This window comes from Megalops cyprinoides, chromosome 13 (assembly GCF_013368585.1).
Source record: "Megalops cyprinoides isolate fMegCyp1 chromosome 13, fMegCyp1.pri, whole genome shotgun sequence".
NCBI classification, from domain to species: Eukaryota; Metazoa; Chordata; class Actinopteri; order Elopiformes; family Megalopidae; genus Megalops; species Megalops cyprinoides.
In genome coordinates, this window is record NC_050595.1 from 2,063,569 (window position 1) to 2,087,500 (window position 23,932).

Below are 23,932 nucleotides of genomic sequence, written 5' to 3' on the forward strand. Positions count from 1 at the left end.
AGCCAAAAAAATGTGTTCAAAATCACTACTCTACCCATCACTAAACCCCATTTCCTGCTTTGCCACAAACTGTCTGTGCATTAATACATTTCAGCTAGATCTCCCTGGGGGAAACAGTTTAGCGCTGTTAACAAAAAGCCAGCCCATACCAACTACATTTACAGATTATATTCTCTTCCAATAAAACAATATAAGATTATGAGTCATTACACTGCAAGACACTAAAACTCGGCAAAACTGCAAGACAGTAAAAAGCAGCAGCCGAAACAGCGAGATGGTAGAACACAGTCTGTCCCACCTCCCCCTGCAGCACGCCCCCCCCCCAGCTCCGGGGCAGTATCAGCACCTCGGCAGAGGCAGCGCGCCATAGGGGGGAAAGGAACCGGACTCCTAAAGAGGAAGACACAGGATCACCTCCCGCCTGGAGCCCGGCCATTTTACCATTAAAGAGGAACTAAACACAAACCACAGAAGCAGACATCCAGCTGAATTCATTCACATTTTCACGGGAGCCGACCATAACGCCAGATGTTCTTCCGATAGTTAAGTGTGACCCTCTACTTAAGTCTGAAGACACCTTTACCACCCGGCAGCAACTGTACGATGGGAGTTGCTGAATCACACTGGACTTTAACCTGGTAGCATTCGTTTTATTTCAGCAGTGTCGAGAGAGTCTCAGTATAACAGCAATGAGCTTAATTGCCAGCACTGCTGAGCTGAACCATGGTCTAGCTGTGACATTAGCGCAGAGCTAATGGTGCTCCTACAAGCCCTCAGCAGCGACCTTAACTTGCCTGACAGGCGTAATAACTACTACAGGTAAAGCAGGTAAACAGGTCAGCCGTAGGGTCACTGGCATTCTCTCTGAGTGGAACCAGTCTAATACACTCTAACAGGGTATAATGGTAGTGCAGGCTCGATGGCCGACTGCAGTGATCTTTCCGGGGGACTCCGGTAAGTCTTCCTAATCTCTAATGCAACGGACTAATGGTGTAAACTCAGCATATAATATTGTTCTGTGGTCGTTTAAATTGGCCCAAAGGTTTTTTGCTCTATGCAGGGTCATTAGCCTCATGCTGACCGGCACGCCCCCTGGTGGTGGTGATGAGGTAGCTCACACTCACAGGGGTCAAACCCACACTGTAGGTGATGCCATTCAATTAGTATTTCCCATAAGTACGTGGGGCAAGGAGCAGGGGCGGGGTGCCCTGCGGGGCCTTTCCAGCAGCGGATTCGCGTTCATGCAAAGGGGTTGGGGGGGGGGGGGGGTGATGTGCGTGCTTAACAGAGATATTCAAGGGGATCATTTATTGTTTTTTGGTGTATTTTGGTGTTGTTTTGTTGTTTTTTCAAAAGACGTGTGCAAATGTTGACCTTTAAATCTGTGTCAGATGAGCGATCTGCTTGAGAAAGAGAGAGAGAAAGAAAGAGGTGTGGAGGGAGAGAGAAAGGAAGGGCGGGAAAGGGGGGTGTTTTAATCACAGCAATAGGGGAGTCTCTCTCCTTCTGCGAGGACAACATTTGTCTTGATTACAGTTACTCAGCAACCAACAATCAGCGTCCAATCAACACACTCCACATGCGTCCACACAACAACAGCTACTAACGGCACTTTCACGTGGGCAGGAAGGCAGAGGGCGTCTGAAATCTGAACACAAAAGTAGCACCATTCACAGAGAATGAATCAATTGGCAAATGCCAAAGGTTACGACCTCATTCTGACAGGGCCGAAGGGTCAGACTGGTCAGATCAAAGGTCGACATTATGTGGCTGCCATTACCGGGAGCATCGGTGTGAAGGTTTGGTCACGTGACCAGGAGATGATGTCCGAACCAGGTCTATCAGAGATGCTATCATGGCTTTCCCTCTTTTTCTCTCCCTGTCTCTTGTCCTCCTCTCTCTCTCTCTCTTTCTCTCACTGTCTCTCTTTCTCTCTCTTTCTCTCTCTCTCACTGTGTCTCTCTTTCTCTCCCCCTCTCTCTCTCCCTCTCTCTCCCTCTCTCTGCAGCAGACATGCAGCTTGTCTTCCATGGAAGCAATCTGATGAAAGAGAATAAGGAAATGATTTCCTCTGAGAGGGTCTCTGAGTGCATCCTCTCTATATGCAATAAAAAAAGAATAATAAAGATTATCAACTTTCCCGCTACAGGCTGGCCGTGTCGGGACCCTGGGGAAGGTGGTCCGATAAGCGACTCCCTGCGATCCAGGTCCTATCAGGCGTTACTCTCGCACCGCGGAGGCGGCGGAGAGAGTAATGAGTTTGCCGGGGATCACCGTCAGCTTGGGGTTCAATGCGCCACGCTAAACGACGGCCATTACAGACAATTACCGTGCCCGCTGAAGGACTTCCTGCTGCGTGGTCCACTGGAACCTGTCCGTCATGTGGAGGACTTTTGGGGAAGGGGGGTCGGGGGGGTGGAGCCAGTGTTTCTCACATCACCTCTGTGCACCTGGATCTGTTACTGCTGCCGGTGCTCACCTCTTCAGCATTTTGGCTCCCTGCAATCGATTTCTGTCTCTCTTCCTCTCTCTGTCACACACACACACACTGACTCTCACAGTCACACTGAATATCTCTCCCCCAATCCCCAAAGAAGCATAATCCCACCCTCCTTCTCACACACACGCGCGTGCACGCACACACACGCACGCACGCACGCACACACATACACGTCTTTCTCACACACACAGGATCTCTCTCCCTGGCATGCGACCTCTCCTCTGTTGCTTTCACCTGTCCCAATCAGCACCTGTCTTCTGTTGTAGCAGCTCAGACTAAGGAAAACACCGGGGGGTGGGGGGGGGGGGGGGGGGGGGGTCCTGTGTTCACCCTGTCAGCCATCATCAGCCTCAGGGCATCCTACATGCACAGCGCCCCCTTGAGAGGAGATACGGGATTCTATTTACCACCTCTGCTCCCCCATTCAACCCCACCCAAGATCAGAAAACAAACAGAATGTCCACAGCATGAACCCGGAGAAAACACAGCTCTCCAGTGTTTTCTGGAAATGTTCTGAGAATGTTACACGGTGGCTGGTAACCTGCTGGGAAGGAGAGGGGGAGGCGAACAGCAGTCTTCAGTTGCCATTGTGACTGTGGGCCTCGCTAACGCACATCTAACGTTCTCACGATGTTTCTGTAACGTTGGAGCATTGTTCCGCTGTCAGCGGGGAGCTCTCCAGCGTAAATAATTGGAAAGAGGTTTAAAGACCGCCGCTCGTCAGAAGAAAGGTGATGATTATATCTTCCTGGAGATGAAAATGGGAGGCCCTATTAAAAGGCCTGTGTCTCCGACGCCCACTGACTCTCTCATTAAAACAAATCCCTCTCTTCAAATTAAAACCTCTGCGAGCGTGGCTCCAACACACGCTCACTGCTCCACAGCAGCACATTCATTAAAAGACTCCCTGTCTTCCTAAGCTCACACATACACTCACACGTGCACGCACATGCACTCACACACACACACGCGCTCGCGCGCACACATGCACTCACACACTCACACACGCTCGCGCGCACACATACATGCACACACACACACACACACACACGCTCACTGCTCCACAGCCAGCACATTCATTAAAAGACTCCCTGTCTTCCTAAGCTCACACATACACACACACGTGCACACACATGCACTCACACACTCACATACACACACACACACACGCTCACACACACTCACACACTCACACACTCACACACACGCTCGCACGCACACATACACACACACACAAACACACACACACACTGCAGTGCCCCTGTGCATCACCCCTCGACACTCCCCCCCCTCCTCAACTCAGAACTCTTTTCATACTTTGCTGCATGGGCATATGTTTCTCTTCAACACTTGGGAGACACTGCCAACCAACCACAATCCCCCAAATTAAAAATCATAATAAAATCTACCCTTCTGTCTTCTAAATCACAATTATGATTACAGATGTAAATAACAAGCTTAGTTGACAGTGAAGTATGACAGACACAGACTGACCAAATAAAGGTTTTTGTATGTGGTATGTATTAAAGGATACAATATTATCAGAAGGTTATGTGTAAGTATTAAGGATTCAGCTGTAACAATAGTACTTTACACCATACAGTAGTGAAAGCTGTTACATTCAATACCTATACATTCATGTTAACTGTAGTGAGTTCTGCAGAATAATAATTCATCATTTACTGAACATGTTCTTGGTCCCAGACTTCAACTGCCTTACATTATTAGACTTCCACAGTATACCTTGAGGAATTCAACGTTACAAATTAAGATATAAATTAAATTAAGCAATTTCCCGGCTACATGATATTCATTTTCATTTGGATATGACGGAAATAATTTCACTTGTCTTTAATTCTTCCGTGAAAAACAGTACCGTTCAGCACAAATAAGAAAAGTCTATCGCGTTTTTAAAGTAAACTCCTTGGCTAATTCACCTAACTAGTTGCGGTCTTAGAAAGTTGAGGTTCTGCACCGTTAACAAAGCAGTAGCTAGTTGTCTAGCTAGCTAACTTACCAATGTGACCTGGCTAGCAATCTATCTAAGTTACACTAACTAATCTGACAAGATATTCAGGTATCCTAATGTTGTGACAAGGAGTAAACACCCATACTTACAGTTCCTGGTCTGAAAGACTCCCTAATTTCCACCTTCCTTCTCTTGCCCGACATGTTTGCTGAGCTGTATAAATGAAGGAAAATCAGTCAAGAGGCGTCGCTAGTTTTAGGGAAGCTAGCTAACTAAAATCTGCTTAAAGTTAGATTTCTGTTGTTTTAATAACACTAATTTAGTCATACATCTTGTGAGCGTACCCAAAGTGTATATTACCTGGTGTTAAAGTGTGCCGTGCAGCATACATAGACCCAGCTAGCAAACTACAGCAGACCACTGAGACGCCGTTCGGCCATTGCTGATCACCGACTCGCCGCGTCGCTTCGTACCCAGATAAGGGTTTTGGTTATTGAAACATGCCAGGCAGATTCATTTTGAAGACCTGTATCCAAATAACATTTGTTGTGTAACTGAATATCGAGTTTTCATTTAAATCATTATAATGCCTCTGTGTGCTCACAAAGGTCATTGCAATGCTACATCTGTTCTAGCACACAGACAGACAGACAGACACACAGGCTATATACATGCCAAAACACACGCCGCTCTTTTGCACACATCACACTATTTGTTTTTCACATGCACAGTCCTTTGACTTTCATATTTTCATGATTTATTTCTATACAGGCATTGAAAATTTGCATATATCTATTTCTGATTCTCATCAGATGGTCACACCGCGCCTATTCAATATCAGAGGGTTAGGTGGGTTTCAGTTATGTAGGCTACATGAAACATTTGGACCAAAGACTCCGCTGGAGTGAGAGCCAGAAATGGATCTAAGACACTGCGACTCGGTGGACCGGATCAGACACTGAGACACAGCAGTTGATCAGAGGCAGGGAAAACCCCAGGTTCTGATCTGAAGCAGTACGATCCGAGGGGTCGGCCTCATCAGTGACACCCAGGGCAGGAGAGTGGAACATTTCTCTGACTCCCTCTAGTGGCCTGATCGTAGCATTGCAGCCAGATTTGTTTCACAGAGGCTTGGAGCTTGAGCTCATTCCAGCCACCTTCGTCTTGGTCATTGATTATTATTTATTTTTATAAATTACTGGTTTATTGTTGTCATTACTTAAGATGTCAAACATTTTCCTCTGCACGTATTGAGTTAGGGTAGAGTGATACACCACAGCCAAACCCGACATTATCGTGAAACTGTGTTTTGCACATGTAACGTAGATAGAGCAAATGCATGAAAAAACACATTCAATTTGCTAGAATGCAAGAACAAAAAAAAAAAAAAATCAAACATAAGCACAATATTGTTCTGGGGACTACAATGTACTGCATGAAACTAGTTTTAATGCTAATTTTACAGTGAAGGTGTGTGGAGACAGAAGCTCCTGTAGGTGACCCCTGATGACCGCGGATGACTTTTAGGTTATTTTCTGCACAGCAGAGGGTGTGTGGTATGTTTGCAGAGCTGACCGTGCTGGAAGCTCCTTAGCTCCCTCTCATTGGCTGGCTCTACACTGGCGTAGCACTATGGCTACAAGCTATCCTCTTTACCCATCATCGACTCCCTTGGGTAGTTTGGATTAAAAAAAACAGGTAACTGGGACTTTACCCCAGGAAAAGAGTGAACTAGTTTATTTTTTCATTATTTTAATAAAGGCACACTAAAAGTTTCTACTTGTAGAGTCACTCACACCAAGACTGATCTGGTTAAGGTATGGCCTGATTCATTTCTCAGCAGAACAAGGAAAAGCACAGTATGTACAGCAGATCAGGGAGTGTGATGCTAATCGATTGCCAAGAAGAGCGTAGCAAACCCTCAATGCGTTACAGTTTACAACATGGTAGGAGAGCGATAGCATCGATCCTGCCTTTGCTCTCTCTCTCTGACTGATCTGATAAGCTGTTTAGCACATGACTTCATCTCAGCCCCCATCGATTGTCATTTAGTGTTGATGTCTCCATTTTTCGCCATTTTGGATTTTTCTACATGAGAAGAAAGCTCTCATCCACATCTACGTGCTGTAAATGAATCATGGGTTTTGAGCCTGGTAAAATTCCAGTGGAACCACACACACAATCCTGAGCATGTTTGTTCACAATCAGACTCACACCTGAGATACCAAAAATTTTTTCTCTCCATTTCCTGCTTTCCTGGAAATACAGGCTTTTCATGAGACTGTGCCAATAGGTAAATGAACTAGCACCCTGGCCTTTGGTCGAAGTAAATATGGCGGTATTATAATAACTGTAAACCTCCCAGCTTGGCTGAGGCACAGCAGAATCAGCCCCGATGCAGACACACTGTCGGTGGTGACTCTGTCTCCGGGTTAGTGTGGTGCCCCCTGGCTCAGTGGCGCCCCCTGGCTCTGTGTCAGAGGGGAGGTCGCTGCTTTCAGGATGCAGAATCTTTTGTTACTAGTGCCCCTGGATGGCCGTTGCTGGAACCCATCCCCCTGTCATTTATTACAGACTTTTTATTTTACATTTATTATTTACATTAAGAGTTATTTATTATTCAGCAAGAATACAGGGGCAGGATTGAACAAGGCCTTTCACAGATGCTTATGCTTTCTTTACAGCACAGCTTGGGCTACATACTTGGGCTAATACAACTCCCTTACTTCTCAGCCTGGACGGGGCCGCTCTGCTTCAATTCTGCTAACTAATAACTCAGCTCTGTGTCACAGTGGTTCAGCCTCAGGGCATTGCTTACAGTAAGAGGATGACCTTTATGGCCCTCAGTCCAATCACATTAATTCCTCCCTGGCTCAGAATGATTGACAGGAATATATCCAATCAGATACCTGTTATTTCGAGGAAATGGTACGACACAGAAAGTACAGTTCAACTGTAGCACATTTATTATTCCAATCCTCAGTCTCTACATCTGTAAGTAAAGCAATACTGCAGCTTCCTGATTGAGACATTATCCATAAACAGTCATTCCAGTTTCCTACTCTCCAATGAAATTACTATGCTAGTGAAGGAAACCGTAGGTAAACTAACAGTAACGTAGCAAACTGTGCTAGCAATGTTGTTAGATTAGCATTCCTGAGTAAAACACAATACATTCAACACAACAATACCGTCTGTAAAATTATTAGCACAGAGTCTGGTAAGATCAACAGAAGCAGCATGATCCTTTCCAGGTAGATGTATCTGGAGGTATAACCTGAGAAGCGTGTGCTAAGAGATGGCTTGGCACCTGGAATACCCTCCTGTTGGCTCAGCTCATCCACCTGTCAACTCAACACACTTCCTACCCTGAGGAGTGTTACACTTTTTCAAAAAGCAGTCGAGAGTTTAATTCATAATCCCCATGTTGACCGTACTATTCTTTATAAAACAGAAATCAAATATTCTAATTTAATGAAATGAAGATAAACAGCAGTGAAAAAGGTTTACACAGTAAGCTTTCTACAAAGTGGTCAGATGGTGTTAGAGAGGATGTCATATCAAAGTTATATCACTGTCCCTCCAGTGCAACACCACAAAAAGCTAAACAGCAAAGACAATAACTATAAAAATACCAATAAATACAGTTTTTAAAACACAGGAGAAAATAATCAGGGCATTCATTAATTACACTTATTAAGCTGTTTTTTAAGGAAGACGAAACATTTGAGGGTTAGATTACATTATTTAGCAGATGCTCTTATCCAAATCAACTTACATCAGTTACTTTTTTTTTTACCCATTTATACAACTGGATATTTACTGAGGCAACTGGAAGTTGAGTACCTTGCCCAAGGGTACAGCAGCAGTGCCCAAACAAGGAATTGAACAGGCAACCTTTCCGTTATGAGTCCTGCTCCTTAACCGCTATGCGACACTGTCTCCCAGTTATACCTTATAAGTACCTTAGATGTGGGCCAACTCACATGCACAGTAGGGGTGTACCCCCCCCCCCCCCCCAAAGATATGCAATTCTACATCTGCTACACCTGCTGTGTATACCATGGCTGTGAATTACAATAATCATCTTTTAGGTTCCTGAGCAGGTTCCTTGCTCTCAAACAGAATCCCAGTTTCTTCATTACCATCACAGCCAAACAGCCCGATGCCACAAGCACCAGTGCATAAAGCCCTAGGGGGAAAAGGAGAGGAACATGTTGGGAAGCATTCAGGCATTCAGAGAGTGAGGTGCTGAATGAAGCTTTGGAGGTCTCACACCTGCAGGTCAGCCCCACCACTATCTTCCACATACTGCACGCGTCCCTCACTTCAAATTCAACATGAAATTAATGCGTCCCTCACTTCAAATTCAACATGAAATTAATGTGAGCAAAGACATTTACTGCATGTACCTCAGTCCATGCGATGATACTGAAAAGTCATAATTCCTTCAGACCATATAAACAGCACAAATACATCACCATACATTTCAAAAGTCTTCAATGAGAGTTCCTTTCATGAAGCAAGTAGCAACACCCTTTCTTACTAAAGCGGACAAGACCATGGTATACACTATACACCAGGACACACTAATAATCTGAACAATAACAAACAGACTATGGTGAGAAACCCGGTAACCAAAGGGACTCTGTACCTTGCGGAGGGCCAGGAGTGGTGAAGAGTGTCACCTTTTCGATGGTCATGTTGCTGCTGGTCTCCAACACTGTGTAGACCCCCTTATCTTTTGCTGTTACACCATACATTATCAGAGTGCTGTCTTTGAATGTCATCCTATGGCTGTAATCCGGCGAGCATTTTGCATGGTCTACAAGTACTGAACACACAAGCACAGGGCTATAAAAGCCTTCCCTGGAGAAATACACTTCCACTGGGACATGAGGGACCCTCAGGCTGAAGGACATCCCAGTCACACCGATGGAGATGGTCTGTGGAGGAACTGGGGAGAAATCCAAGAACAGTTACAAACACACAAAGCTCTCACAGTTACAGGGCTCGTAACTGAAAGGTTGTTGGTTCGATTCCCCCACTGCCGTTGTACCCTTGGGCAAAGTATTTCACCCAGAATCGCCTCAGTAAATATCCAGCTGTGTAAATGGGTAACATGTAAAAATGGTAACCTGCGGAAGTCACTCTGGATAAGAGCATCTGCTAAAAATGACAATAATAATAATGCTATTCCTTTCAAGAGTCACACTTAAAAACAAATATCAAAATCATAACCACAGTGGGATATGCACAATGTATAGCCATCTTTTAGGATAATTTGGACAATGTCACATAATGTGAGAAGATGAAGGGAAAAAAAACACGTAAAATCACAGCGTAAAACTCACATAACATATTACCTTTAACTTCAAGAGACGTTGAAATGGCAGTTTGGTTCGTGCCAGAGTAGCATTGGTAGACTCCTGAGTCAGACTCACGTGTGCCCCTTAAGGTCAGAGAGAGGTCACCCTGGCGTATTTTGTCCAGAGATGCTGACGCTCTCTCCCTGAACTCAGCACCGTAACTGAACAAGCTGCTGCTCAGCTGCAGCACCAGGTTACCTCCTCTTTTCCACTGGACAAAGATGTCATCATCACTCAGCTGTCGGCTGATTTTTCTGTAGCAGGGCAGAGTGACTGGGTCTCCAACTGACATAGAGACAGACGGTGAAATGGAGGGGACTGTGAAAGAGAGAAAGACAGGGAAAGAGACAAGAGAGAGGAACATTTATTTTAAACCCACTGGAATCAGAGACTATGGTGTCCAGATTGCTTTAATATTCAGTAAAAAAAAAAACACATAACTTACCTAATACCCTCAGCCGCACTTTCCAGAGAAGCTTCTCACTGCTGTGACCTTTGCTCCACACACACTCATAGTTGTCGTCATCACCGTACCAAGTGGGGTTAATGGTGAGAGAGAAATAGCCCTGCTTAACATCAAACTGAACTCTGCCCTTGAAGTGCATGCCTATGGTAGTAGCCCCCTTTAAGAAGTGAACTACTGTCTCCCCTTCATGAGTCTGCCAGAGGAGGTCCAGCTGGTCCTCAGGGACATTGCGATAGGCAAATGTATCACAGTTAAGATAGGTCGAATCTCCAATCTTCCCTCCAACATGGACAGGCAAGGATGCAGTGGAGGACACCGAAGGAAGGACTGAGTCTGAGAGAGGGAAAGAGAGACAGTGTTCAAACTGTAGGCTACAAAATGATAATCCACATTTTAGATCCTTTATCCCATGTTAGACCTTGTTAAGGACCTTTTCCACAAAACAGTATTTATCACACAAAGATACACACAAAATCCTTGTTTTTGGTCTTTCCAAGTTTAGCATAAGGCAGTGAATGCTTATGGAAAGCAAGAGAACTGAGATCCAAAAAGCTCAACACAAACTGATATCATAACTCATAACTCCAATGGTGACATCATACAAGCTCAACACAAACTGATATCATAGCTCATAATTGCAATGGTGACATCATACAAGCTCAACACAAACTGATATCATAGCTCATAATTGCAATGGTGACATCATACAAGCTCAACACAAACTGATATCATAGCTCATAACTCCAATGGTGACACCATACAAAAGAATTTCATCCTCACTGACATATTAAGATGATTTATACTTACACAAAAGGCACAAAATCTTCAGTTCTACCAAATGAGCAGCCATTGATGTTTTTCATAAGGTGCTGAATGACAATATCTTTTTCTTATGAGTGCAGCTTGGATTGGTCACCCTGAATTCATTAAAGCCCAGACACCTGCAGAAAGATGCTGCAATGACCGTTCCTCAATAACAACAGAGAGGATTATTACCTTGATGAAAATGGCACTCACTTGAGAAATAATATTTGATATTCACAATGGACTAAGTGATTAAGCACCTAAATAATAGTGGCATCCTTAACTTCTACATTTTGACTCCAAACACAATACCTTATGGACTGAAAGACAGTGAATGATAAAGTAACAAATGAAAAAACCCTACACAGTGGGCCCCCTGTAAAAATTCTATTTTGAACAGAAACTTATAACTATAACCTGAAACATCACCCCCTAAAGAAAGAACTTCTCATGTCTCAAACTGTCTCCTACTAAACTGTAACAAAAAAACATATATACATATCTAACGTCCACAATGTTGCGATGTAACACTTAGGTATTAGTGATATAATTGTTAGATGTTGTTTATTAGCTTATCTGTTTATGTCTTTGAATTAACTTGTTTTTACATCACTGTAAATTACTCAGATCAAGCTGTCAGCAACGTTGATGAAAGCCGCAGGGTATACTTCTTTCAGTGTTATCAAGGTCGAGGCCTCTGTGTTCACAAATCCCCACGATTGCAGACAAGCATTTTGTGTGAATCATCTTTGGATTTTGAGTTACGCATAGTACCTCAGATATATGGCGTAATACTACTTGTAACAAAAACCATAAAGTGCCGTAGGATACATGTTATTATTTTAAATATTCTATCGTTAATCTTTGTGTCTCTGCCACACTAACACACGGTCTGCGCACCAATTGTGTGCTGTACATTGCTGGAAACAGGTTATGCGGAGAACTAAATGCTACCGAACACTTTATGTCCACCATATATCCACTGTTGAATTATCTCTTATGTTCTGGTTTGTTCGGATGCAGATGTCGGTTGAACAGCTCGAGCTGATCTTTGCTATCAATTTTGTAATCGAAGGTCTTCGAACATTTCACTCGTGTAGAATGTCAATAAAGATCCAACTTACTCATCGATATGTTTTTTCTTCGGTGTAAAATTGTGATGTCTGACCTGACGAGAGGGCACCTTTTCCATTTGAATTTTTACTTTCGTTTACCGGAGGGAGGTGCAGACAACACGTTCAGTCGGTTGGGCTGCCCGGGCAAGTTCCAACAACGGTGTGACAACAAAGGTCAGAGCTACGGTCAGAACTTTGCCAAGTGCGATTTCCTGTAAATTAGCTAATTTCCCGAATGCATTATGTAAATAATTCATTATATAGTTATCATATAGCTGCATATAATGTTTAGTATGTGTGCTTCTGAAATAGGTTACAATGTTTCTTGTTTTATGAGCATTTTTAAGATGAGGAACTTACATTACATTCATTTAACAGGCGCTCCAGCATAATAAAACGTAAATGTATCCATTCAAGTTGAATGAGCAACAGTGTCAGACCAGGTTAGCAACACTCACTGACGAGTGAGTGTGAGCATTAACACTATTCAAGCTCGAACTTATTTTTACCCATTGCTTAAGAAAGAATGCCATCCTCATCGTGCTTCTAAAATGGGTTACAATTGTTAGTTCAAAACTTAACTTTTCCTTTAAATCAAACTATTATTGCACTATAAAGTAGCTCTCTAACAGAGGTAGTTACTGTAGCTGGTATTCTGTTGAATCTGAAAAACTGTGATTTTACTACCGTCAGCTGAAGTACTTAAAAGTTTGAAACTGGTGCAGCACTATTTGCTTTATGAGAAGTGTTCCCCTGTGGAAATTGTAAGGTTCTACATACAGTATGAGGGAGAACCTGTTAACTTGGAAGCAGGAGGCTGTTACTGTGCAGCTGCTATGACCCATCTTTTCATTGCAGTATGTGGATTTTTTATACAATGTGACACTAGGAGACAGCATTGTGAAATGGCTGCTCCTACCACTCAAAATACAATATTCAGAATGTTGCTGTGGAAGGGCCATTCACACCAGGAAGTGAAACACTTCCTCCTAGCTCAGCCCTGCTGGCTGCCAACACTGGGAGTCCGTCAGGGTTTGCGGGGAAAGGACCCAGGTACAGACAATGCGGGCAGTATGAAAAGGCAATTCTGTAATGACAAGTCCAAAAATCACTAACAAAAGAAGTAAGAATCAGAAAAACAGTCTGAGTCAGTAACCAAAAACCCAATGGAAAACAGACAAACATCCAAAAATGGCAGGCAAAAGAGAAATCTGGCACAGGCAGAGTCTGTAACAAACAGAAACAGAACAGGCTTACAACAAGCAGAAGGAAGAAAACAGCTAAGATACTGAGACAGCTAAGATACTGACCCTGGCGTATTTTGTCCAGAGATGCTGACACTCTCTCCCTGAACTCAGCACCGTAACTGAACATGCCGCTGCTCAGCTGCAGCACCAGGATACATACCTGCATACACCATATTTCATATGCACTTTTACTTTTGTTTATTTATATGTATAGTTTATTATTTATATTTCTATGCTTTTTTTATAGGCTTTACATCCAATCCAGGTCCTCCCCATTTCAAGATCCTCCCTCAGCCTAGACTCTACAAGCCTTTTCACCAATAGCTCTGTCAAAAGCCTTGGTGTTATACTTACTAGCAAAGTGCCCTTCCCTTCTTAGGTTGCAGTGATGCGTCAGGTGTACAGATTCTTTTTTGCCAATATTTTATGGCTGTAGTCTTGATGCACCTACCAATACACGTACTTGCTGGTTTCTGGTATTCTGTGGCTAACTTTTAATTCTAGACTAGACTGCTGTCAGCAAAATCACTTGAAAATTCGAAACTAGTTCAGTATTATTTACCTTGTGAAAAGTGTTAACCTCTGGAACCTCTAATGCCCTGCATGTGCGGCACAGTGTGTAGGCTGAGGGACAGGAAGCTGTTTTAGGACAGCTAGTGGGGCTCGTGTCTCGCTGTTACGGATGTGGTTTGGTGGTCTGTGCCACTATCAGAGAGACAGTCCTGGCTGCGCCTACCACACAGACAGAATGATGCTGTGCAGCAGGTTGCCGGATGCTGAAAAGGTCACGTGGCTCTTCCTTGTAGCTTGTCCCTAACAGTGCTTTAAATGAAGCATGGAGGACATCACATTCAAATAATATTTATTGCAAATGTAACATTTAATCTTTCAAATGAGATAGTTATCATACACACAAAGCACTCACTTGCTTTAAACAATTCTGATAGCAGTATACACATTTTCACTGGACATGAACTAAAAGGTTCTTGGACTATAAAAACTAAGCTATTCAAACTTATATATGAAAATAAAGGCTTCTAAGTCCATTTACGTTAAAAGTGTAATTAAAATTCATCTGGTAAAAAACCTGCAGTGCAAACTCCATTACAAATTTTATCTGTTTGAACAAACCCCCCAAATTATAGTGTAAAAAATAAATTTAAAAAGCCCCCGGTTAAAAACACAAAACTGACAACCGCCAGGACACACTGGTTCTGTATGTGGCAGCCGCAGGGTTGGTAGGGGTGACTGGCGGGTGTTTTGCATTGGGGCATAAGGGGGTGTGGTTCAGGGAGATTCTGGGGCAGGTCATGAGGGTGTGTGGCTGGTGGATGTTTAGGGGTGTCTCGTGAAGGGAGCATTGTTGGTCAGTGTTTTGGGGAATCTGATGAGGGGGTGTGGTTGGTCAGTGTTTCAGGGCAGGCCTTTAGGGGGTGTGGCTGGTGGATGTTTTTGGGGTGGATCTTTAGGGGGTGTGGCTGGTGGATGTCTTGGGGGCGGGCCTTTAGGGGGTGTGGTTGGTGGATGTTTTGGGGGTGTATGTTTAGGGGGTGTGGTTGGTGGATGTTTTGGGGGTGGATGTTTAGGGGGTGTGGCTGGTGGATGTTTTAGAGGTGGAGGGCCGCTAGGTCTTGTCCCGCTGTGGGGGTTCAGGGCTGACGCCCTTCAGGTAGAAGACCCAGGAGACGCCCTGTCCCAGGCCCTCGGCCCGCGGGCTGGCAATAGTCAGCTTGCCGCTGCAGGGCCCGTGGGCGCCGGGGGGGGCGCCCTCGAAGGACACCAGCACACTGTGCGTCTTCTTGGGCCGGATGGAGTCCGCGCCCCTGACGGAGAAGGCGGGGTTATCCACCTGGAAGGAGAAGGCGGTAGGCTGGGGGAAGACGTTCCGGAAGGGGATGGAGATGCTGGAGCCGGCCCGGACAGAGAAGGGACCCTGCGGTTTGGGAGGGGTGCAGGAGCCACACAGGGGGAACACGTACTCGCCCCCCAAGCCGGACGAGACCGTGAGCAGCCCGCGGCTCTCCCCCAACTGACACGGCTCAAAGTACACCTCCACGCTGACCTCCGTCCCACCCTGGTACCCTGCCGCTGTGGAGACCGTCCTCTCCACGGTGAAGTCAGGGCTGTCCGTCTGACACAGAGAGAGAGAGAGAGAGAGAGGGAGAAAGAGAGAGAGAGAGAGAGGGAGAGAGAGAGAGGGAGAGAGAGCGAGAGAGAGAGAGAGACAGAGAGAGGGAGAGAGAGAGAGAGAGAGAGAGAGAGAGAGAGAGAGAGAGAGAGAGAGCAGGTCTGCAAGGCGGCACGAGTCACACCTGATGCACCTGTAAACACCTGCAACTGCTAGAGGGTGAAGTGTGTGTGTGTGTGTGTTTGTGTGTGTGTGAAGAGTCAACTCCTACAGTCCTATTAGAGGCCAGAGTGTATGAGGAATGAAGAGTTCAACACCTATAGCTGTGAGAGGACTTAGATTCGGCTAAATAGTAGTTACCTTGCAGGTGTACTCGGTCTTTCTGTAGGAGCAATGTGTGTGCAGTGGTTATGGAGTGGTTAGGAGAGTAGAGTGTGTGCAGTGGTTAGGGAGGGGTCAGGGGAGTGGTATATTAACAGTGCTTACCTTGCAGGTGTACTCGGTCTTTCTGTAGGAGCAATGTGTGTGCAGTGGTTATGGAGTGGTTAGGAGAGTAGAGTGTGTGCAGTGGTTAGGGAGGGGTCAGGGGAGTGGTATATTAACAGTGCTTACCTTGCAGGTGTACTCGGTCTTGACGCGGGAGTAGTTGGTGAACTTGGCGCAGACGGCCTGGCCACTGCCCAGCGGGGCTCGGAAGTGCAGGGCTCTCTCCCGGGGGGCGGGCAGCGCCCTCAGCTGCAACTCGTAGTGGAAGAAGCCCAGCTCTGCGCTGTGCAGGGTGAGCCGGGAGCTGCAATCCCCCTCCCGCAGGGGCTGGTACTCAAACATCAGGGAGCCCTGCACAGAGCCAATCAGAACAGCCGATTCAGTACCGCACCAGAGAGCCCTGACAGAGCACAGCCAATCAGAACAGCTGTAACATACAGCACCAGAGAGCACTGAACAGAATATCATACTTACAATGAATAGTTATTATAAATTAAGTATACATAAAGATAACTGTCATATTTTATGGGGGTCTGACATCTTTTTTGGTGTTTGTATTCTTTGTGATTTGGGAACATTAAAGCATTTGAATTGAACTGACTGATATATTAGACAGGGAAAGACAGAGAGACAAAGCAGAATGGGACAGAGAGACACACAGGCTGTGGACAGACGGACAGACAAGCGGACAGACAGACACAGGGACAGGGTCGCGGGCGCGCACCGTGGACAGCGCTGGGACGGTGAGCTGTGGCGGTACGCTGATGTCGGCACAGCGGCACTCTGTGGTGAAGCTGACCGTGGCCGGCAGCGGGTTCTCCACGGTAACCGACGCTGCGGCCGTCTGCCTCACTGTGGTCACCATCTCCACCGTGCGCACCACGCCCGCTGCCGTCGCCCTGAAGTTCACCAGGTAGAACAGGTACTCCTGCGTGGTCTCGTTCCGGAACGTCACCTGGGGGGGGCACACATGGGGACTGATTTGAGCCCTGGGGTGGAGGAGGGCGTTAGGGTTAGGGGGTGTGACTGGTTTTGGTGTTAGGGTTAGGGTTAGGGGGTGTGACTGGTTTGGGGCAGGCCAGGAGGGGTCAGACAGTGAGTTTACACAGAAACGTTTACTGTTTATATTATGTATGTATGTATGTATGTAATTGTAATTTATGTGATTAATATGTAATTTAAACATATTTATTTCTTAATTTTCATATTATATAAAAATAAATGATTGATGTGTTGGTAGCAACATTCCTTAATAAAGGAATGGTTTATTAAGGGTGGTGCAGGATGTCAGACATGAACACAGTTGATATCAGCTTGTTTCTGTTACCTTCTCAGCATCTCTGGCTCCTCTATCTGCCTTTGAAGAAACAGAGCTCACATGTACCTATGCACACTCACCTTGGCGTTGAACACGCCCTCTTTGTAGCTGAAGAAGGAGAGCTTATAGTCCCTCTTGGCCAGGGCAGGTACATCCAGGTAATCCAGCCCCTTCAAGGTGACTGTGGGGTCGGGACGCTCCGGTTTGATCATGTCCACTATGACTCTAAATCTTTAAATACACACATTTTATGTATTTATTACACTGTATATATTATACACATATTCCATATTACATGCACTCTTGTACCTTGCTTTGTAAAGCTCTGGATAAGATCATCTGAACGTACATGTCCTGGTATAGCAGGAAGAGCTACAGGAGTTCTGTCACTGGCTAAGCCTCCTGGTATTGAGGCTGCCAGTTTGAGCATTACTGTTCTTTTTAATGGTAATGAAGGAGGGAGCAGGCTTATACTTCTGGATCTGTATAGCGTGGCAGCTGGGTATTGTAGTTTTTAGACAGCTGTTTGTGTGTAGCTCATTAGCAGTTCAGGGTGGCTGTTAGTGGTGTCAGTGGTGGGATCTGTGCAGCAGTACCTTTGGGGCTTGTTCAGCCAGTTCTGCACGGGCAGCAGCTCGGTGTAGGGGGTCTTGCAGGGCATCTCGTGGGAAATGGTGCCCGCGGCCTTGGGGGGCTCTGCAGTACCCAGCAGGGTGTAGAGAATGCCCGTCCCGTCCGGGAAGGAGAAGAACACCGAGCCCTGCAGGAAAAGGGGGGACAGGGGGTGACCCCAAAATGTGATTGCGACCTTCCCACTGACAGGGCTGCATGCAATGCAGGGTGGTGTACAGATGCATTTAATTGTGTCACTTGGATCATTCATCACTTGGATTCAGTAAATAATGATAAGGATCAGTTAACTCCTAAAAGTTGCTTGTATTTAAATAATCTGTGTAACCACAACCAGTTTCATCTGGAAAAGGTTCACAACATTTTCATCTTCCAGACATTTTTCAGACGAAAAGAAGAATTTCTCTGCTGTTATTCAGACCTCTCTGCAATGACACTGTGTCAGCATAGTATCATGGTTGGTATCACCACTGTATGTGCTGCAGGGGTGCCTGCCTGATTTATCTCTCAGCGTGAGTGAGGGGGTGGTACCTGGTGCTTCTTGCCGTCGGCGGTCATGACCAGGGGCCGGTAGGTGATGTCGTAGGCCTGGTTCTGCTGGTGGGGCTCGATGATGAAGGAGGGGGGGCCGCTCCAGTGCTCCCCCTCGATCACGGGCTTCAGCGTCCAGCGCTGGCTGCTCCGGTTAGACAGGGACAGAGCCTGGGTCTGCTGAGAGCGCACTGTGCAGGAAAACACCACCACCTGCGGGGGGGGGGGTAAGCAAGGAAGGGGTGGGAGGGCAGGGAAGGACGAAAGAAGGACAAGCAAGGGGAAGAGAGAGGAGGAGACAGAGAGAGAAATGAGGGGGAGACAAAGCAGTGGAAAACGAGGAGAAAGGAGAGGATCATGGGAAAGGGACAATTAAGGACAGAAGGTGGGATGGAAGACACAGGGGTAGCAAAGGGAGCAGAGAGAAAGTGATATGAGTATTATGATTGGACAGTGTGGTGCGGTGGGTAGGGTGAGGGGGAGGAGGGGGCACACCGCACAGGAAGTGAGACAGGAAATACAGGAAGTGAGCTCTGCTCTGCTGGCAGGCCGTGGGGCTGTCGTTGCAGTGCCCAATCAATCAGAAATCAATCTGCGCAAATCCGCAGGGCGGGGCATACAGAAACAGTGATGAGGAAAGTTTATCTGCAGGCGTAAACTCACTGCATTCATCAGGAAACTCATTTTTCATCAGAAAGGGGAGCACGGTGCACTGTTTTTCCTCAGGGGGAGTAACTCTCAGCTCTTTGACATTACATCAGGGCACAATCTGCAGCGTCTGACTGTATGAAGTGTACACTTGCTGTGCTAGTATAGGTAGTGTACACTTGCTGCTATATGAGTGCACAGTATGTAGTGTATATTGTACACTTTCTTCTGGATGAGTGTATAGTATGTAGTGTGCAGGTCAGAGATCGGGCTTTGTGACGACGTACCTCCTTGGTGACGGGGGAGGCGACACAGGACCCTGCCAGGGTGAGTCTGAGGGGCGGCCCCCCCTCAATGCTGCAGGGCAGGCTGTCGTAGCGGAGGTCCTGGCTCAGCTCCACGGGGGCAAAGGTCACCTCAAACGGCACCTCCATCCCCGGGCAGACATACCCCTCTGTGGGGCTGATGGAGAAATGGGGGGCAAACTTCCTCACATCCCACTGAAACCTGGGGGGGGGGGAGAGAGAGAGAGAGAGAGAGAGAGAGAGAGAGAGAGAGAGAGAAATGTTTGAGTATGTAAGAGGAAAACTTTATGTTCATGTGTGCTGTGCACAGCATGTATCTGTGTAAATGTGTCAATGTCTGATTTTGTGTGGGTGCGAATGTGTGAGTGTACATGTGTGTATGTTCACTGTGTGTGTTTGTGTGTGTGCGTGTGTGAGTGTGTGTGTGTGAGTGTAAGCGTGTGTGTGTGTGTGTGTAAGCGTGTGTTGGTGTGTAAGTGTTTGTAAGCATGTGTGAGTGTGTAAGTGTGTGTAAGCGTGTGTGTGTGTGTGTAAGCGTGTGTAAGCGTGTGTGAGGGTGTGTAAGCATGTGTAAGCGTGTGTGTGTGTAAGCGTGTGTAAGCATGTGTAAGCGTGTGTGAGTGTGTGTAAGTGTGTGTAAGCGTGTATAAGCTTGTGTGTGTGTGTAAGCGCGTGTGTGACCGCACCGTGCTCCGATGTCCCCGGTGTTGCTCATGACGATGCGTCTGGTTGCCTGGCAGCGCTGTGCGATGGCCCCAAAGGGCAGGTAGTCCTGGTCCAGGCTGACCTCCACGGCCTGGCAGCTGCCCCTCACCACCAGCAGGGGGCGTACGGCGCCCAGGCACTCCAGCTGCAGCTCCTCTCTGAACGGGGCCATGCGCTGCCTGGGGGAAAACTGCAGCTCCACCACACAGCGCCCCCCGCTGGCCCGGAGGGTCACCTCGCCCACTGGGCTCACCGACAGCACCTGCACAAAGAGGACACGCCCAGCCCTTCACTCACCCTCTGTTATCGCCTGTTTTTACTCTCACATCTTCAGCTGTAGCATGTGCTTATGAATCACTGATAGACCCAGAGATGCTCAGTGAGGTTTATTCCTGACAAAAGACTAAAGAAAGGGTAACACAATTACAAAATGCTGAGAGATTGGACTGGGAGTGTTGTTAGCCTGATCTGACACTAATGCTCATTCAACTTGAATGGATACATTTCTTTTCTATTGCGCTGGAATTTGCTTAGGATGAAAGTGTCTGCTGAATGAGTGTAATGTTTGTAATGTGATGTAAAGTAATGTATTTAATGTAATGCAATGTAAAGCATGTGAGGTCACTGCGGGGGGCGGTACCTTAGAAGCCAGCATGGCCTCCAGGGAGGGGCTGAGGAGCAGGCAGAAGGTGAGGGCCACCGGGCTGTTGTTGACCAATGGAATCGACCTCTTGCTCTTCTGGCCAATCTGAATGGCCCCCAGGTTCACCACCTTGTGTCTGGGGTCCTCAAATTCGATCTGAGAAAGACGGATGAAAGGGACGGCCAATGAACACGCGGTACACAAACAGGCACTCCCACAAAGGTGACTGACAGCACACACAGGAAGCAGTCAAGCATGCGGACTGAGCAGCAGGGGTGGCTGACAGCGCTGCGGGGATAACGGCGAGGTCACCGCCAGTCCTCCACGTCCTGCTCACCTTCATGTCGATGCCCTGGCCCAGGATCTCCACCACCTGCTTGGCGCAGTCGTTGATCTCAAAGACGACCTTCTCGTGGTAGCGCACGGCCTCTCGTGGGTAGAAGGTGAAGGGCACCTCCACCATGCCGCCAGGGGGCAGCACCTGGGGCTGGAAGCCCACCTCCAGGAACGCCGTGTTGGAGAACAGGCACTCTAGGCTGGGGGAGGGAGAGAATACCATGGGGTGCTGTGAAATGACATCATTGTTTGCTGTACTGAGGCTTTGCAAAATGACATTATCTGTGGGTCCCTGAAAGTTATGTCACCTTTATGAGATCCCCAATACACTACAGTGAAATTCCTCTTTCATTGACCAAATCTGTTTGAATGTTTAAAATCTGCCTGCTGTAACTGCTGCTGTCTCCAGACAGCGATGCCCCCCCCGGGTGTTACCTGACCCCCCTCTCTCCCCTGTTGGTGATGAGCAGAGTGTGGGAGGAGGGCACCATCCCGGCCTGGTAGATGAAGTTCATCCCAAAGTTGTGTTTGCGGAAGGAGAAGTCCACCCCAGGCGGCACCGCCGAGCCCGAGAGGGAGCAGCGGAACACAGGCCCGTTCCTCACCTGCGGGACAGGAAAACAGCTCAGGTGAAACGGGGACAGTGACAGCAGATACAGGTATGCTCAGGTGATAGAGGGACAATGACAGTAGACACGGGTACCCTCAGGCGATATTGAGCTAGTGACATCATGAATGTATGTTAAAATGAATGTAATGTAATGTAAGGAAATGAAAATGAATGCATTGATACAGGTTTTCTCAGCTGTTATGAGGACAGTTATACCAGATAGATATAGATATGCTCAGATGGGATAGGCCCAGTGACAGCAGACACAGCTGTGCTGTAATGACAGCAGACACAGGTGTGCTCACCTGGATGGAGAGGCCGGTCTCCTTGAGCACACACTTCTGCAGTGGGGAGAAGGTGACGGTGCATCGGCTCTGCTGGCCCACCGCCACGATGCTCCTCTCCTGCTCCACCTGCAGGTGGCGCTGCAGCTCCGCCGGGCCCCACAGCTCGTACTGCACCTCCAGGCTGTACTTCCCCGGGTTCGACACCAGGAAGTGACAGGAGGATTTATCACTCAGCTCCACCTGCCCACATACAGGGTGTTCAATGAGCACTGATTAAAAACAGAAGCCCAATGTAGGGCTTGAATGGTGTTAAGCTCACACTCACTGGTCTGTGAGTGGTTAGCCTGGTCTGACACTGTTGCTCATTCAACTTGGATGGATACAGTTCTGCTCTCTTGTGCTGGAAGTCGCTCTGGATAAGAGTGTCTGCTAAATGAATGTGATGTAATGTAATGGGGACATCGTCCCATGTGAGACTCAAACCTAAGACCCACTGGTTCAGCAGTATGGCGGCTGCTCCATAAGGCTCACCTGCTTGAAGTCCACCTGGTGGACAGTGCCAGGGCTAAGCTCAGTGACGCCCCCCTGTGGCCCCTCGCAGTGCACGCAGGCACGCATGCTGAAGCCGTCTGCCTTCACGTTCAGGGTCAGCGGCTGCACCTTCCCCTTCACGTCACACACCAGGTTAAAGGTCACAGGGCCCTCCTGGGCGGGGCTGAAGGACAGCACCACAGGTAACCTGAGGGAGAGCGGCAGCATGTGGGGCTCGGACCGGGGGCAGCACTGCGTACAGTACTGCAGGTATAACACGTTCACACAGGCCTCACGGACAGGACAGGTGATCTGTGACAGAAGCTCCTGTAGTTTAATTAGGCCTTAATGTTGGAGGCCAGATGGAGATGCAGACGTCGTGTGACCTGCAGTGTGATTCCATCCCTCATCAACATTTTTGCATGCAGGTTTACTCACCTGTCTCAGGTATATCACACAGGTGCTCCCACAGTTCCCTGCTGTGTACCTGTCTCAGGTGGCGTACCCACAGTTCCCTGCTGTGTACCTGTCTCAGGTGGCGTACCCACAGTTCCCTGCCATGTACCTGTTTCGGGGTGGCACGCTGCCCTTCATGGGCTCCAGCAGCAGGCTGTCCCGGAAGGCCTCAGAGTGGCGGGAGTTTTCGCGGATGACGAAGTGAAAGGGCGTGTCCTCTGCATTCACCATGTACACGGTCTCACAGACTTCCCGACCTTCAGAGGAGAGAAACACGGCCCGGTCAGAAAACCTCCAATCAGAGAGCAGGGCACACGGGACCCGGTCAGAGAGCCTCCAATCAGAAACCAGAACATGCAGAACCTGGTCAGAGAGCCTCCAATCATAAACCAGCACACACACACAACTCAATCAGAGAGCCTCCTTATCAGAAGCAAGGACATGCATGACCCAGTCAGAGAGCCTCCCATAAAAAACCAGCACACTCACAACCTGGTCAGGAAGCCTCCTATCAGAAACCAGGACACGCATGACCCAGTCACAATGCCTGCCATTAGCAAGCAGGACACATCTGGCTTATTGGCTATAAAATTAATACACATGTGATGTTCTGTCATTTTGTTATGTCTCAGTATAATCTCTTTGCAAATAATGACCAAGATAAGAGAAGGTCATGTCTGTTTGTAAATAAGGACATTGTATTCTGAATAAATCCTTATTACTTTGCTGTGCTGTTAACATTTTATTGGACATCTAATTAGCACTAGTTGTGTGCTTTATAGTATACTATTTAAATGTATATTAGGCCCTGTCTTCAGGATTATCAGGACTTGCACTGTTTAGGTTTT

At 47.1% G+C, this 23,932-nt stretch overlaps 1 protein-coding gene across 1 annotated transcript in view; it reads right to left on the minus strand.

Annotated features, from left to right (window-relative positions):
• Positions 1-15,047: 15,047 nt before the first annotated feature.
• hydin (HYDIN axonemal central pair apparatus protein) overlaps positions 15,048-23,932 on the minus strand; it is a 118,242-nt gene continuing 109,357 nt past the window's right edge. Inside the window, exons 73-86 of the mRNA XM_036544188.1 lie at positions 23,194-23,341; positions 22,629-22,836; positions 22,116-22,337; positions 21,636-21,805; positions 21,202-21,400; positions 20,862-21,020; positions 20,203-20,483; positions 19,499-19,718; positions 18,564-18,776; positions 17,999-18,162; positions 17,483-17,633; positions 16,809-17,039; positions 16,211-16,435; positions 15,048-15,601 (exon numbers count right to left, since the gene is read on the minus strand). Coding sequence (XP_036400081.1) covers positions 15,095-15,601; positions 16,211-16,435; positions 16,809-17,039; positions 17,483-17,633; positions 17,999-18,162; positions 18,564-18,776; positions 19,499-19,718; positions 20,203-20,483; positions 20,862-21,020; positions 21,202-21,400; positions 21,636-21,805; positions 22,116-22,337; positions 22,629-22,836; positions 23,194-23,341 — 3,098 coding nt within the window. The 3' untranslated portion in view covers positions 15,048-15,094. The remainder of the gene's footprint in view (positions 15,602-16,210; positions 16,436-16,808; positions 17,040-17,482; positions 17,634-17,998; positions 18,163-18,563; positions 18,777-19,498; positions 19,719-20,202; positions 20,484-20,861; positions 21,021-21,201; positions 21,401-21,635; positions 21,806-22,115; positions 22,338-22,628; positions 22,837-23,193; positions 23,342-23,932) is intronic.